At 44.9% G+C, this 13,499-nt stretch overlaps 1 protein-coding gene across 1 annotated transcript in view; it reads left to right on the forward strand.

Annotated features, from left to right (window-relative positions):
- Positions 1-13,499, forward strand: part of THADA (THADA armadillo repeat containing) — a 732,316-nt gene that overhangs the window by 26,136 nt on the left and 692,681 nt on the right. The window contains 4 exon segments of the mRNA XM_088477279.1: positions 5,853-5,901; positions 9,081-9,271; positions 12,204-12,298; positions 12,556-12,773. Of these exon segments, the coding sequence (XP_088333405.1) occupies positions 5,853-5,901; positions 9,081-9,271; positions 12,204-12,298; positions 12,556-12,773 (553 nt within the window).

Raw genomic sequence — 13,499 nt, forward strand, 5'->3', positions numbered from 1 at the left:
CAGCTCGGAATATAGGGGACAGGTAAGGCGGACCCCTGCTTGTGGGGACCCGCGTCTATGTGCAGTCTAGTCTCAGGAGACGGACCGGAGGCACTGATATGGACACTGGTGCGTCCACAACTCCACTGGCGCAGAGACATATTTAGAGGCCAGGGGACCCGGTGGTTAATGTCAGCACGGGGAGAAGGCGCTCTCCCTGCACCCCTCCCCCAGCTCAGGGCGCCATTCCACTGCAGTCTAGCCGTTCCCTGAGCTGCTCCTCCTTCACCTTCTGTCCTCTGAGACGTGTGGCAGCCATTTTCTGCTTCACAGGTCTCCCGGATCGCTGGGTCCAGTCTCCATGTATACCTCTCCCATGGGCCAGGTTATACAGCGCTATATCCTACCAGCCACTGCGGTCTGTGTAGTTGATTGTAGTGCCAGTTGCAGGTATATATTGTTTTTTTTCTGAGTTTGTTTGTGACTTGTGCTAGCACTGATCTCTACTTTCCAAACTGTCAGCTTATACCTTTCCCTTTATTCTAATTTAACCAGAGCTACTAAGGTACCTCACATCTCCCATATATATTTGTGAGGGCTGTCACATACTATATAGCGCAGTTGCACACTACACTGTGCCATATTACACATACTGCAGGGTGTTCGTTGCACTGTATCATACTGTATGTTGTATTATTCTTGTGGCTATGTCTGGCAGAGGAAAGAACAACAAGCAGGGTGATACTGCTGCTCCTACTCCGGTGTCTTGTAAGTACTGGTCAGCGAGCTTAGCCCCACAGGACCTCATTCAGGATGGTCTTTGTACAAATTGTTGCACAGACTAAGGCCCCTCAGCCCCGGTGTCTCCTCCTCAGGACCCACACTGGGCTGCATTTATTCAAGTACTGACAAAGATTGCAGACCATTTAGCAGTCCCCGTGGTAGCCCCCCGGTGGAGTGGCCACAGCAGGTACTCCCTGCAAATCCTTTGCCTACCCCATGGATAGACATACTCTCTACCTCAGTACAGAGTTTGGCTAATACCTCTACAGTTTTTCAGCAAATGCTGCAAAAGGAAAAGCCTTTACCTACTAAACGTGCTGTGTTATTTTCCTAGTCCACCTAGTTATCTGATTCTGATATATCATCTGGGGAGGCAGAAGATGCAGACCTCTCTCACCATGACTCTGACTCAGGAGACGAGGAGCCACCCTCTAAATTAAATATATCTGCTCTTGCGAGAGCTGTCAAATCTATTTTACAAATAGAAGAGGAAGAACCTAAGAAAATACATCTACTTTTTAAACGACAAAAGGTAGTTTTACCAATGTTCCCTCACTCTGATCAGCTATCTGATCACATGAGTGAAGCCTGGAATATGCCTGGTAAAAGGTTACAAATTCCAAAACGTTTAAGTTCCTTTTACCCTCTTCCAGCTACTGATTGCACTAAATGGGAAGTTCCCCCAGCAGTGGATTCTCATGTAACACGTCTGGTTAAGAATGCCACCTTACCCATCCATACCGCAACCTCCTTGATGGAGACTACAGATGGGAGTATAGAAGCTTGTCACAAATCGATATACTCTCTTACAGGAGCTATTCCTCGTCCTGCTATGGCTACGGCCTGGATGGCAAAAGCCTTTGAAAGTTGGGCAGAGGCCCTAGAAGAGACATTCCCCCCTGATGATGCAAGGGAACAACTATCCTACATATCTCACTTTAGAGATGCAGCCTCCTACTTGGGAGAAGCAGTTATAGATACGGCTCCCCTGGCCTCCAGGATATTTGCCACTTCGGTAGTGGCTCGACGTATTCTTTGGCTCCGTTCCTGGAAAGCAGACTCAGTTTCAAAAGGGGTCTGGAGTCCCTTCCTTATTCTGGAGATATCCTATTTGGAGCCTGGGGATTTTATGGTGTCTCTGGACATTCAGGATGCTTACCTACATGTACCTATAGTGCCTTCTCATCAACAATATCTCCGGTTTGCTATCCTACAGCAGCATTACCAATTTCCGGCCCTACCGTTTGGCCTCTCAATGGCCCCTTGGGTCTTTACCAAAGTCATGGCAGTTATGGCAGCGTCCCTTCGTCGTCAAGGGATCAGACCACTCCCGTACTTGGACGACCTCTTACTGTTGGCCATCTCCCCAGAGATTCTTCACCTCCATAGGCAGGTAACAATTGCCTTCCTACAAATGCACAGTTGGCTGATCAACTGGAAAAAGTCTTCCCTGACACCTTCTCAAAGAATGGTACATTTAGGAGCCGTCTTGGACTCTCAGGTTCAGAGGATCTTTCTAAAAACAAACAAGATCTCCTTAAAACAACACTGAGTGCGCAGACTGCTCCGCAGTTGACGAGTGTCAATTCAATCTGCAATGCAGACATTGGGATCAATGGTTTCCACCTTCAACATGGTGGAGTTCGCTGAGCTTCACGCAAGGCCCCTACAGCACCTGATTCTCTCCAGGTGGAACAGCCTACCCTAACTACTTCGATACCAGACGATGGGCTTCCCCCCTGAGGTTCGCCTGTCCCTAGCCTGGTGGCTACAGACAGTCCATTTAGACAAGGGTCGCTCCTTTTGGATCCTGGATTGGGCTCTCCTCACCACGGACACAAGCCTCCGAGGGTGGGGTGCAGTGACCGGCCAGCACTCCTTCCAGGGCCTCTGGACCCCAGTCGAGGGAAAGTTACTAATCAATGTCTTGGAACTTCGAGCCAGCTACAGAGCTCTCACTCGGGCTCAGGATATTCTTCAGGGCAGGCCAGTACAAGTACAGTCCAAAAACTCCTACCTCAGTCACCAAGGAGGCACTCTGCTGGGCAGCAATGGCAGAAGTGTCCCACATTCTCATATGGACCGAACGCCATCTCCCTGCTGGTATTCATCCTGGGACTTCTAAATTGAGAAGCAGATTTCCTCAGCCGTCATGACATGCATGCAGGAGAGTGGTCTCTACATCCAGAAGTCTTTCAGCTCCTGGCGGACAAATGGGGTCTGCTGGTTGTGGATCTCATGGCCTCAAGACACAACAACAAACTTCCAGTATATGGAACAAATACAAGGGACCCTGACGCAGCCTTCATGGACGCATTATCAGTCAAATGGACCTTCCATTTGGCATACCACTTTCCCCCAATATCCCTGCTTCCTCGAGTTCTTTGGAAGTTCAAGCAGGAAGGGGGCACAGTCCTGTTGATAACTTCGGCTTGGCTCAGACGCCATTGGTACTCCGATCTTCAGAGTTTCTCTATAGACGTTCCTCTTCAACTTCCTCTATGGGAAGATCTATTGTCTCAAGGTCCATGTCTACATCCGGACCTGGCCCATCTGTCTTTAATGACTTGGCTCTTGAGACATCCCTCCTAACGGCTAAGGGATTTTATAGCTCTGTGATCCAGACCATGCTCAGGGCCCGTATACCGGCCTCAGCCAGGATTTATCACAGAATATGGCATACATATTTCCAGTGGTGTGCTCCAAGGAACTTTGACCCCCAAGTTTTTAAGGTGTCTAGAGTTCTTGCCTTTCTTCAGGCTGGATTGGATCTAGGCCTCCGCCTAGCATCTCTGAAAGTGTAGGTCTCTGTTTTATCCATCTGGTTCCAGCACAGATGTTCACACCTTCCTGCAAGGTGTTCTCCGTATACAGCCACCCTATGTCCCTCCTGTGGCTCCATGGGATTTGGCAGTAGTGCTCCAAGCACTTGAAGAACCTCCATTTAGACCCCCTGGAATCAGTGGATGTCAAGTGGATCACTCTGAAGACTGTCTTCTCCTGGCTATCACATTTGCCCGTAGGGTATCATATTTAGGGGCGCTTTCATGTCTCCCCCTTTTTAATCTTTCATCGGGACAGGGCGGTTCTTAGAACATGCCCGGACTTCGTTCCCAAGGTGGTCTCTCGTTTCCACCTAAACGAGGAAATTGTGGTTCCGGCCATCAATCCCCAGACGTCTCGGTAGGATGCCTCTTTGGATGTGGTCCATGCTCTAAAGATCGATGTGGACCGTACTACTTCCATCAGGAAATCTGACTCCCTCTTCTATATGGATTCCACAAGAAGGGATGACCAGCTAACAAACAGACTCTGACCAGATGGATTCGTATGGCTATCTCACAACTATGCAGGGCAGCCACCTGGTCGTCTGTCCACACCTTTCTTAGGTTTTATGCTTTTGATACATGTGCTTCTCGGGATGCTTTTTTCGGGCGTAGGGTTCTCCTATCCGCTCAAGAGAGTTCCCGCCTTTGAACAACTGTTTTGGACATCCCAATTGTCTCCCTGTGGAGGCCTATAGACCCTGAAGAAGAAAATGAGTTATGGTAAAACTTACCTTTGTTAACTCTCTTTCTTCGAAGTCCATTGGGACCACAGGGCTCCTAGCTTCTATGGGTTTCTTCTCTTGGTCACTTGTTTCCTTCTCTGTGTGAGAATGCAATTCTTCAGTGTGCCAGTGTTCCTTCTCTTCTCTCCTCTCCTGCTCCTGCCTTGGGCTTGTTAACAAAACGGAGTTGCCCTCAGGCTCTGGGCTGGGTATAGGGGGAAGGACCGGAGCATCCTGGGATTGAAAAGCTTTGCTGTCGGTGTCCAGTCCTCCAAGGTCCCACCTACACCCCATTATCTCCCTGTGGACCCTATGTTAACAAAGGTAAGTTTTACCATTACTCTCATTTTTAGAGACTGCGGTTATTCTAGCTAATAATAGATGAACATGTGACTAATTTTTTTAATAACGATGAAAAAATGTCAGAAAGCAAATGAATGTCTAAGTAGATTTTTGTGTCGCTTTACATTACTCCCGCCTGCAAGTTTAAAACACGTTTTCCATCCATACAGTACCCCTATATACCTTTCCCAAATCTTTTAACCCATTTCTCTGCATTTAGCAGAATATCACCCCCAAAATAACTTCTCATTATTGGCCTAGTTATGCTAATTAAAAACTTCTTAGTGCCTTATTAATAGTGGGAGGTTGGGGCAGAGCTTCTGAACCAAGTCTTGACTTTTTTACCTTAAAATGGGGTTTTCCCAAACTTTTCACCTGGTCAGGGACTGCGAACGAAAAACTAATTCCTATGGAGCATTAATACAACTTGATCGGTGTGGCTAATTGAATAGGGGAAAATTAGCATCCGGTCGCATTTATCCACATTAATCCACATTAATCCATGTAAATGGGTTAATACTCCATACTGAATTCTGCTTAGACTACAGAGAGACTCTTGTACAATGCAGTTGGACGTCATGTTGAGAGCAGATGACAAAGCAGAGATAGGGGATGATACTGTATTCCACTCTCCCATATCACTGTTTCATCATCTGCTTTGGCAGGGCGGGCATGCATGTCTATCTCTCTTGCTCCCCTGTAACAAAATTAATGAAAGGTGGATTTATAAACACCTATATGCTCAAGTGATTTAGGGATGGAACTTAATCATAGTTGTGATACTTTAGACTGAACAATTTACTCCACTTGCTGGCAATGTACGGCAAATCCGTATGAAGAAACTATTTAGATATTTAAATTATTCGGTCTTTTCTATGTGGCAGTACTGACAGTGTATGTTTTAAAGCTGTTTTGTTGGTACTTTATAATTTGAAGTTTGCCACCTAGTGGCCACTCTAAGAAGTACATCAATCTCATTCATTGCGTTTAGTCTCTTTATAGAATAATGTATTTGAAAAATACTGTTTGTTTGGTGTGTTTTTTTTATTTAGACCATTTGTATTTGGCACAGAAAATAAATACAAGAAGTGTGATGTGAATGGGCATTCAGCCGCAGCACATAACTTATTCTCAACTATCTTCCAATTCAAGGACATACTCATTGGTGAATATTTTTTTTCTTTTTCTGTTTTCGCAGTCCTTCAGTTCCTGGTAAAGGTTTTACATACATTTCAAAGACAAAACAAGTGAGTACAGAACAAAATGTTATATATACTAATTACTCCAGTCCCATTTTGAATGTGATAAAGGAACACACTGTAACCATTTTATTGAATAATCCTTCGTGTTAAACAAGGAAGAATCGATTATTTGAAAAGTGTGGCTGAATTGTACAATGCTACTGTGTATGTTCTCATGACATTGTAGCATTTTTCCCATAACTGAAATAGTAAACGCAGTACTTATTACAGAGAGATGTGCGTGGATGTGAGGTTTAGGGCTGAATATATTCTTTCAGGAGGCGGATCCATTTAATAACCCTTGAGTACAGGTTCTATGAAATAACTTTGAGATTGGGTTAAACCCTTTAACCAGAAGGTTCTAATTAGATGTTCATTGGAGATGCTAAATCTGTTTGTTTGTGTGTAATTCACATGTTACACACCTGACAGATATAGCTGCAGATCGAGTGATCTGCAGATATATCTGCAGATGATGGTCGTTCATGCACACTGAACAGCCATCACCTGCTTGTGCCCTCGGGTCCCGGCGGCCACGGGTGTGTCCCGCCCCCCTTCTCGCGGCTGCTGCTGTGTGTGCAGACCGCCCGTACACACTTGCCGATGGACAAATATGTCTGCAGACATATGTGTCCATTGGCTGTACAGCACAGCCAATGCGGTATGTCGGTAAACGCCGACGTTCACTGACATATTGCGGGTACACACTGGCCGACGGGCAGCAGATACATTGGCCGATCAATTGATTGGCCAATGTATCTGTCAGTTTGTACCCAGCATAAAACACAAATCTTTCACAGTGGCTTAGTCCTAATCCTAACCTCAAAGGCCCTGTTACCCTTTTTTTGTTCCCCCTTCATTTGTGACTAATGTAATTACTAAGATATTTAAATCTAATGATAGACTAATTATAGGGTTTTATCTGTGTTTTTATGAAGGTGCTACCATGTTACAGTATTGTAGCTGACCGTTGTATCTGCCATCTCTGAGCTTGTAATGTAATGGGCGTACAACATACAGTAATGCATGTTTGAGCTTAGAGTGCAACGTTTCCCTTGCACAAAAAACATAAATGTCAGTGATACATATTGGAACAACCTGCCAATAGACAAAAAACAAGCCACAAATAAACCTTTGCCTCAGTAATGTGCAGTCGGCGTTCTTTCAAAGCCGATGATGGAGCGACAGAAGCAATGTACACACATCAGGTGATCTATATTGGACGATATATTGTTCTGACGCGGATCAGAATGATATATTGTTCATATCGCTCAGTGTGTACCCTTTATTGGAGTTCCCATGCGTTGTCAGCGACGTCGTCCCATCTGATGTGCTGCATGGCCTGACGACCGCATGCAGGAAGGAAGGGTATATCGCGCGGATGTACACCAGATCCTGCTGTGTGTACACCCGCCTTGTCTCTGTCATCCACCATGCTAAGATGTCTGGGAGCACTGTACTGTTGTCTAACCATTATTACATAGAGATCAATCATTTCTGTGTGAGCTTCTGTCTCTCCTGCATTCACGGGCAATAACTTAATGGAGGAGAGACAGCTTTAAGTAAAGCTTGTATGCACATAACCCATTTAGGGTTGGGGTCAGTCGGGTGTTTCCATGCAAACATTTTCCTTACCGTCAACTAACACCTTTAAATCTTAATGCACTTTATACTTAGGTGCATCTTATACCCCATCAAATAAACAAACATCATATATGACCTCAATCTAATTAAGATGTTACTGTTTCTACTCATTTAGCTAATGTGCTTAGATATAGTGTACCTTTAGTGTGTAATCTGTATTCTATTATCAACTAGGTTTCATATCCTCTTCATCTGTACAACATGTTCTGTTCCTAATTTATCAGATTTCCTCTGTTCTATATCTTAATAATAATAATACTGTTCATTGTGAGTTGTCTTGTAAATCTGCAAATCTTCGCTAAACACACAAAACAAACGAAAAACAAAACCTTGTTAGATTTTTGGAATTGGCTAAAGTTTTATAGCTCTTTATTAGGTAAAAGTGGTTTGTCATACGTTTGAGCTGGGACGTTGACGTCTAGGCTTTGCGTACTCTGTGGCTCGCTGTACTTTCTTTGGTGGAGTATACAGATACTTTGTAATAAGTGTCGTAGTCATCATAGGTCTCTTAGCGTAGAGCTTGTACACTACTCACAACTAGTGGCGATAGAGTTGTGCATTGCAGAGACATACCGTGCATCCTTAGTGGAGGCCTCTGGGTAAAGAGACACCCGTCCAGGTAATGACGCCAGGAACTTAAATTATTCAGTGTCCTGGCCAACACGTCATAAAAGACAAAAAAGAAATGAATCTAAATTGTCTGCTGAAATAGGAAGACAAGTACATCCATTGGTGTAGTAGTTAGCATTACTTCCCCACAACCCTGAGGTCAAGAGTTCAATTTCCTTACCAAGGCCCTATCTGTTTGGAGTTTGTGTGTTTTCACTTATTTGCGTGGTGTTTGTGTGTGTGTGTACATGTAATAGGGAATATTCAGTTGATTGTAAGCTCCCCTGAGGCAGGGACTGTTGTGAATTGTAGTGTCTCCGCTAGGCTGTTTTAGCAGGGAACTGCACCCTGCCAGATCTTAAAGGTGCAAAACGCGCCCTGCCTTTTTTAGAGGCTCCCCGCTAAACCAGCCTGCCCTGTGCCTTCCCCACCCACAGGTTGCAATGTCCCGTGGGTGGGAAAAGTTACGGTGACCGTTCTCCGCCGAGTGAATCGATGGTATTCAGAGCTTGGGGGAAGTACAGCACCTCTGTAAGTATTGGGCACGCAGCCAAGTGTGCTGAATTGGGTCGGCCACATCCCCTTTTTTGTAGTGCGCAGAAACTCCCTGCCCACGGCCTGGTGGGAACACTAAATTGCAGAAATAGATTATTTCAAGGGAACTGTTTTTAATGGTGATCTATGGAAACTGTACTTGTTTCTAATAATCTATTTACCCAGGAGCACAGAGCTGCACCCGGTGATTCTCCCAGTTATTATAGCTGATTGTTTGTGTATAGCTGCTTTTAAACTGGGATAATCATTGGATATAGTGAGGACAGGGATCAGTATAGTGACCAAGAATTTTAAATAGTAGGAAGTTATTATGTTGTCTCTCGCAATATTGTGACTATTTTGTAGTTTTAAATTTTTAATCTTTTTTCCTGCACCAGGAGAATCCTCGGTGACGGTCTTGCTCAGACCCAGCTCATGCATGACCTGCTAGCAGCTGTAAAACTGTCTATGGTGGTGATACAGAAGTCCCAAGACTACGTTCAGGAGTCTCTCCAGCTAGATGTTCAGTCTCCATTGTGGAATGCAATGTGTGACCTGCTGTCCTGCTTCACTGACATCTTATTGGATGGTAAGAGGGGATAATATTTATTTATTTATTTATTTATTAACAGTTTCTTATATAGCGCAGCATATTCCGTTGCGCTTTACAATTGGAAACATTGATAGAACAAAACAGGGTAATAACAGACAGACATAGAGGTAAGAGGGCCCTGCTTGCAAGCTTACAATCTATAGGGATCTCCAGTAAGTATATACTAAGGGGGAGATTTATCAAGCCGTGGAGAAGTTGCCTAATGCAACCAATCTGCTTCTAATTGTCATTTATCTAGCACAGTCTTTGAAATGACAGTTAGAACAGTTAGAAGCTGATTGGTTGTTTAGGGCATCTACTACACTTTATCTCTCTCCAAGGCTTGATAGATCTCCCCCTGAGGCTCATTAAGGGAGATGTTTTAAATCTTGGAGAGAGATAAAGTGGAGGGAGATTTGGGGGGAGATGTTACATGAGATGGTTAGTATAAAATGTGCTATAACCACATATATAACTATAATCACTTTTCTCTACAAACATCTAATGATTTTGCCATCACTGTACTATTGAATGATGAAGGAAAATCATTCAGATGCTGTTAAACAATAAGCCTACTTTTGTGACTTATCGTTGTTTCATATATTGGAGGGATTACCTGCTGGTATGTGTATAACCCTGCAGCGGCATCTGTCGGGCTTTGGTTGCGTGTGCGATCTCGCGCCTGCTCCGTGGTGTTGGCAGGGAGGTAAGACTCAGCACTAGGCTGGTGTACGGGTTTGCATGGATCGCCAAAGGAGAGATGTTAATACTTTTTGGCATTATTATCAAGCTATAGGTGCACGATAAGTGCCGCTATAGTACATCTCCCCAAATTACCAACCAATCAGTTTCTGTCATTTTCCAAACACAGCCTGTAAAATGGCAGTTAGGAGCTGATTGGTTGGTACTTTCTCTCTCTCCGAGGTTTCATACAACCTCTCCATTGTTTTCTGAGTGTCTACCACTGTAAGTTACTAGACTCTTACCAATGCAGTGTCATGAATGCTGGGGACACACTCAATTTTATTGGCAAATTCGTCCAGTGTCGCTGATTGTGTGGTCCCACAATGAGCGAGAGAAACTGACTGCATGTTTGTAAGCCCGGGTTCCTGATAATTGCTATCTGTCTGCCTATGTCATCCTCTACACCTAAGTGCTTCCATACAATGTAGTCACTGGACCTGAACACACAGCTTGGCCTCCCATATGTATGGCTTAAGTTGACATAAATATTGTGGCGTTTGTAGCACTATTTGTTTTTACACTGTCCAGTGGAAGGATACGCTGGAACTTTTTTGTCACTTCCTGATTAGTGTTATGTATGTGTTTTGTTCATAAAGTTTACGTTGTTGTTACATGCTGTTATCCAGGGGAGCCAAAAGGGTCTGGGATGAGTACCATCTGGGCCCAGCCTTGTCTGGAGACCCTGGTGGGGATCTGGGCCAGCTATGGAGGAGGAGGTATCCCCTGAGTGGGCATGGCCACTCCTGTGTCTGGCTATGCCCCCTCTAGCAGACAGGCCTGACGTGTCTTGGCAGCCCACCTGCTATCCACAAAAAATATGGTGTAATTTATACAAATATCTTCTCACCAATGTAACAGTGATTCTTACCTCTCAGACCGAGTGATGGGATAGGAGGAGCCCCCTGACTTTTTTGTTGAGCACTGAAGTACTTTTAATGTTTACTGATCCTTTGTTTCTTTGTTATCCACTTTTTGGATTAATGGGATAATGCAGGTTTATTATATAGATTAGAATAGGTGCCCTGTAGCCTACATTACATTATTCTACCCCTGTTCTAACCAGTCAGTGACCTATTGTGAATATGTTAACAGTATAAATAAAGTCTGAGTAAACGTATGGACTAATTGCCACGCACAGGTTACCCAGTATAATTATTTATTATATGGTATTCAGTGTTCTCCCAAGAAAATGTTTCCAGCCGGGTGGCATCAAGAAGTAGCCAGGTGGGGGCCTTTGCAATAATAAAATGTTTTAAGTCCTGACCTGATAATGATTTACTTGGGGCACTCTCCCTGGCTCCAATACGGCGCATCCCCGTACAACCTACTGCCTGGCACTCCCTCCTGCCCCAATGCACCATGTCCCGTCGTCCAGAACCCTCACTAACGTGTCCTTATAGCTGGAGGACACAGATTTCATATGCACTGCGAGCCAGGGATGTATCTAAGGGTCAGAGAGCACCTGGCGAAGTAAGGTCTAGCACCCCTCCTCCCTCCTAAATCCGGCTCTACCTGCCCTCCTTTAATATAAGACCCTGCTGCGGCCGCTGTGTTAGTACAGACTCCAGAGCTCTCCGTGGCTGTGCTGATTGACTGCAGAGACTCCGCTTGGATTAGCTGCAAAGACTCCATCCCACGAATGGGGCGGTCCCACTAGTGATAACTGGCTGACAGCTCGGCGTCGCATCCGGCATCCGTGTCCATAGCAACAAGGACACCTTGAGGGTGACCGGGCAACTGGACACGGCACATTGGGGCGGGACGGAGTGCCGGGCGGTGGGCTGTTTCTGCTTGGCGATGTGCTCGAACAAAACACTGGTATTAATGCCTTATATACAGACACATAGTCGGCATCCATCATGCCACAGATACCGCAATATTTTTATAGCAATGCTACAAATTTCAGGACATCAAATGAGCAGTATATAAATTGTAATAAAATGATTGAAAATAAATGAGTTCCGATACTATAAGCAGTTCTTATAAAGTGCCCTAATCAGCATTGGTACATGAATAGCGTGCGTGAGCGGATACCCGCACTAGGGCACTGATGTTTCCTGTTCTCTGTGATGCTGCCATCAGTCTGTGAATCGCTAATACTGTATCTTGTCAAAAACTTGAGTCTGGACAGATCTGTGGACAATATGTCATAAAATTTAATGTCTGGGGAATTTGCCTTCTCCAGATGATCTTTTGCAAAATGTTCAAAGCACCTCGGGGATGGCGGTTATTCTCTACCTAAAGACCATGATCACGGACTGTGAAATACTCACCAAACTGGTGAGTATTGTTCTTGCTTCCCACGTCTTTGTTTTCTTATTAATCCACAATATCCTGATCACGGTATTAATTTCTTCCTTCATTGCTTTGTACCTGCCCTCATCTTGATATTTAAGCTAATTTCCTTAGTTTAAATTCATTTATTCAGTCTCTGCCATGTCATCACAGCTCATCTCTAGCTGCAGTAATATCACTGTTGTGTAGCACCTTTTTAGCTGTCCCTGTTATATAATTTTGGGTACACACTTCTTTTATAGGTGAGTGACCTAATACTGCGGTCTCTGGATCTTGTGGATGTACCAGGCTGGTTTATCGGTTGCTGTGGTTCTCTCTGTAAGGATCTGCCAGACAATGCACTGCTCTTTCTATGTCAGGGAGTCCTGGCTATGCTGGAGTGGAAAGGAGGAAATCTAGGCTGGGGAGGGGAGAACCTTCTTCTTAACCTGCTTACAGTTCTGCTGTCACTCAGTACACGGTAAGGAAGCCATTTGCAAGAGTTTTGTACCCCCGTTTTTTTTTTTTCTATTCACAAATGGTCTATAGCTTATTGAAGAACCCATTGTGTCCTTTGTTAAACGCCACAAGTAGGTGCGTTCCAACTACATCTTGTTCAAACAAAGGCTCACGTGAAGTTGGTGTTTCTGGGCAGTGAGTATCAAGACGCATGGAGCTGCCATTTCTGATGGGATTGTAGGTGGGTGTGTATGTATGTGCGGTTGTAGGGGATAAGGGGTTCTGTTTCTGATGGGATTTAGTCGGCATCCCGGCGTTCATTATACCGCCGGGAATCCCAACTGCTGACATTCCGATAGTAAATATTAGGGTTAGGAGGGGGTGTTAAGTTTAGGGTTAGAGTTAGGCACTAGGGGGAGGGTTAGGCTGCTGGGGGGGAGGGTTAGATTAGGCTGCAGGAAATGAGGGGTAAAGGGGGAGGGTTAGGGATACCTACCTAATGCTGTCTGGATTCTGACTGTTGGGATGCTGCTGTCGCTATTCTGACCGCCGACATCACGTACACAACCCGTTTCTGACTTCTCTCTTGCACCGAGCATGGGGCTGGTCGCAAGTGCCGATACTAATGATGACGGTTGCTCGCACTTTCGGATGCACAGATTTGCTACTTAGTTTGGCCTATTGTACTCCCTTTCATATGCTAATGCAACAATGCCAGGACTGCATAGCAAATATGCCTTCTCTGAAT

This window comes from Taudactylus pleione, unplaced genomic scaffold (genome assembly GCF_031769625.1).
Source record: "Taudactylus pleione unplaced genomic scaffold, aTauple2 ptg000201l, whole genome shotgun sequence".
Classification (NCBI taxonomy): Eukaryota; Metazoa; Chordata; class Amphibia; order Anura; family Myobatrachidae; genus Taudactylus; species Taudactylus pleione.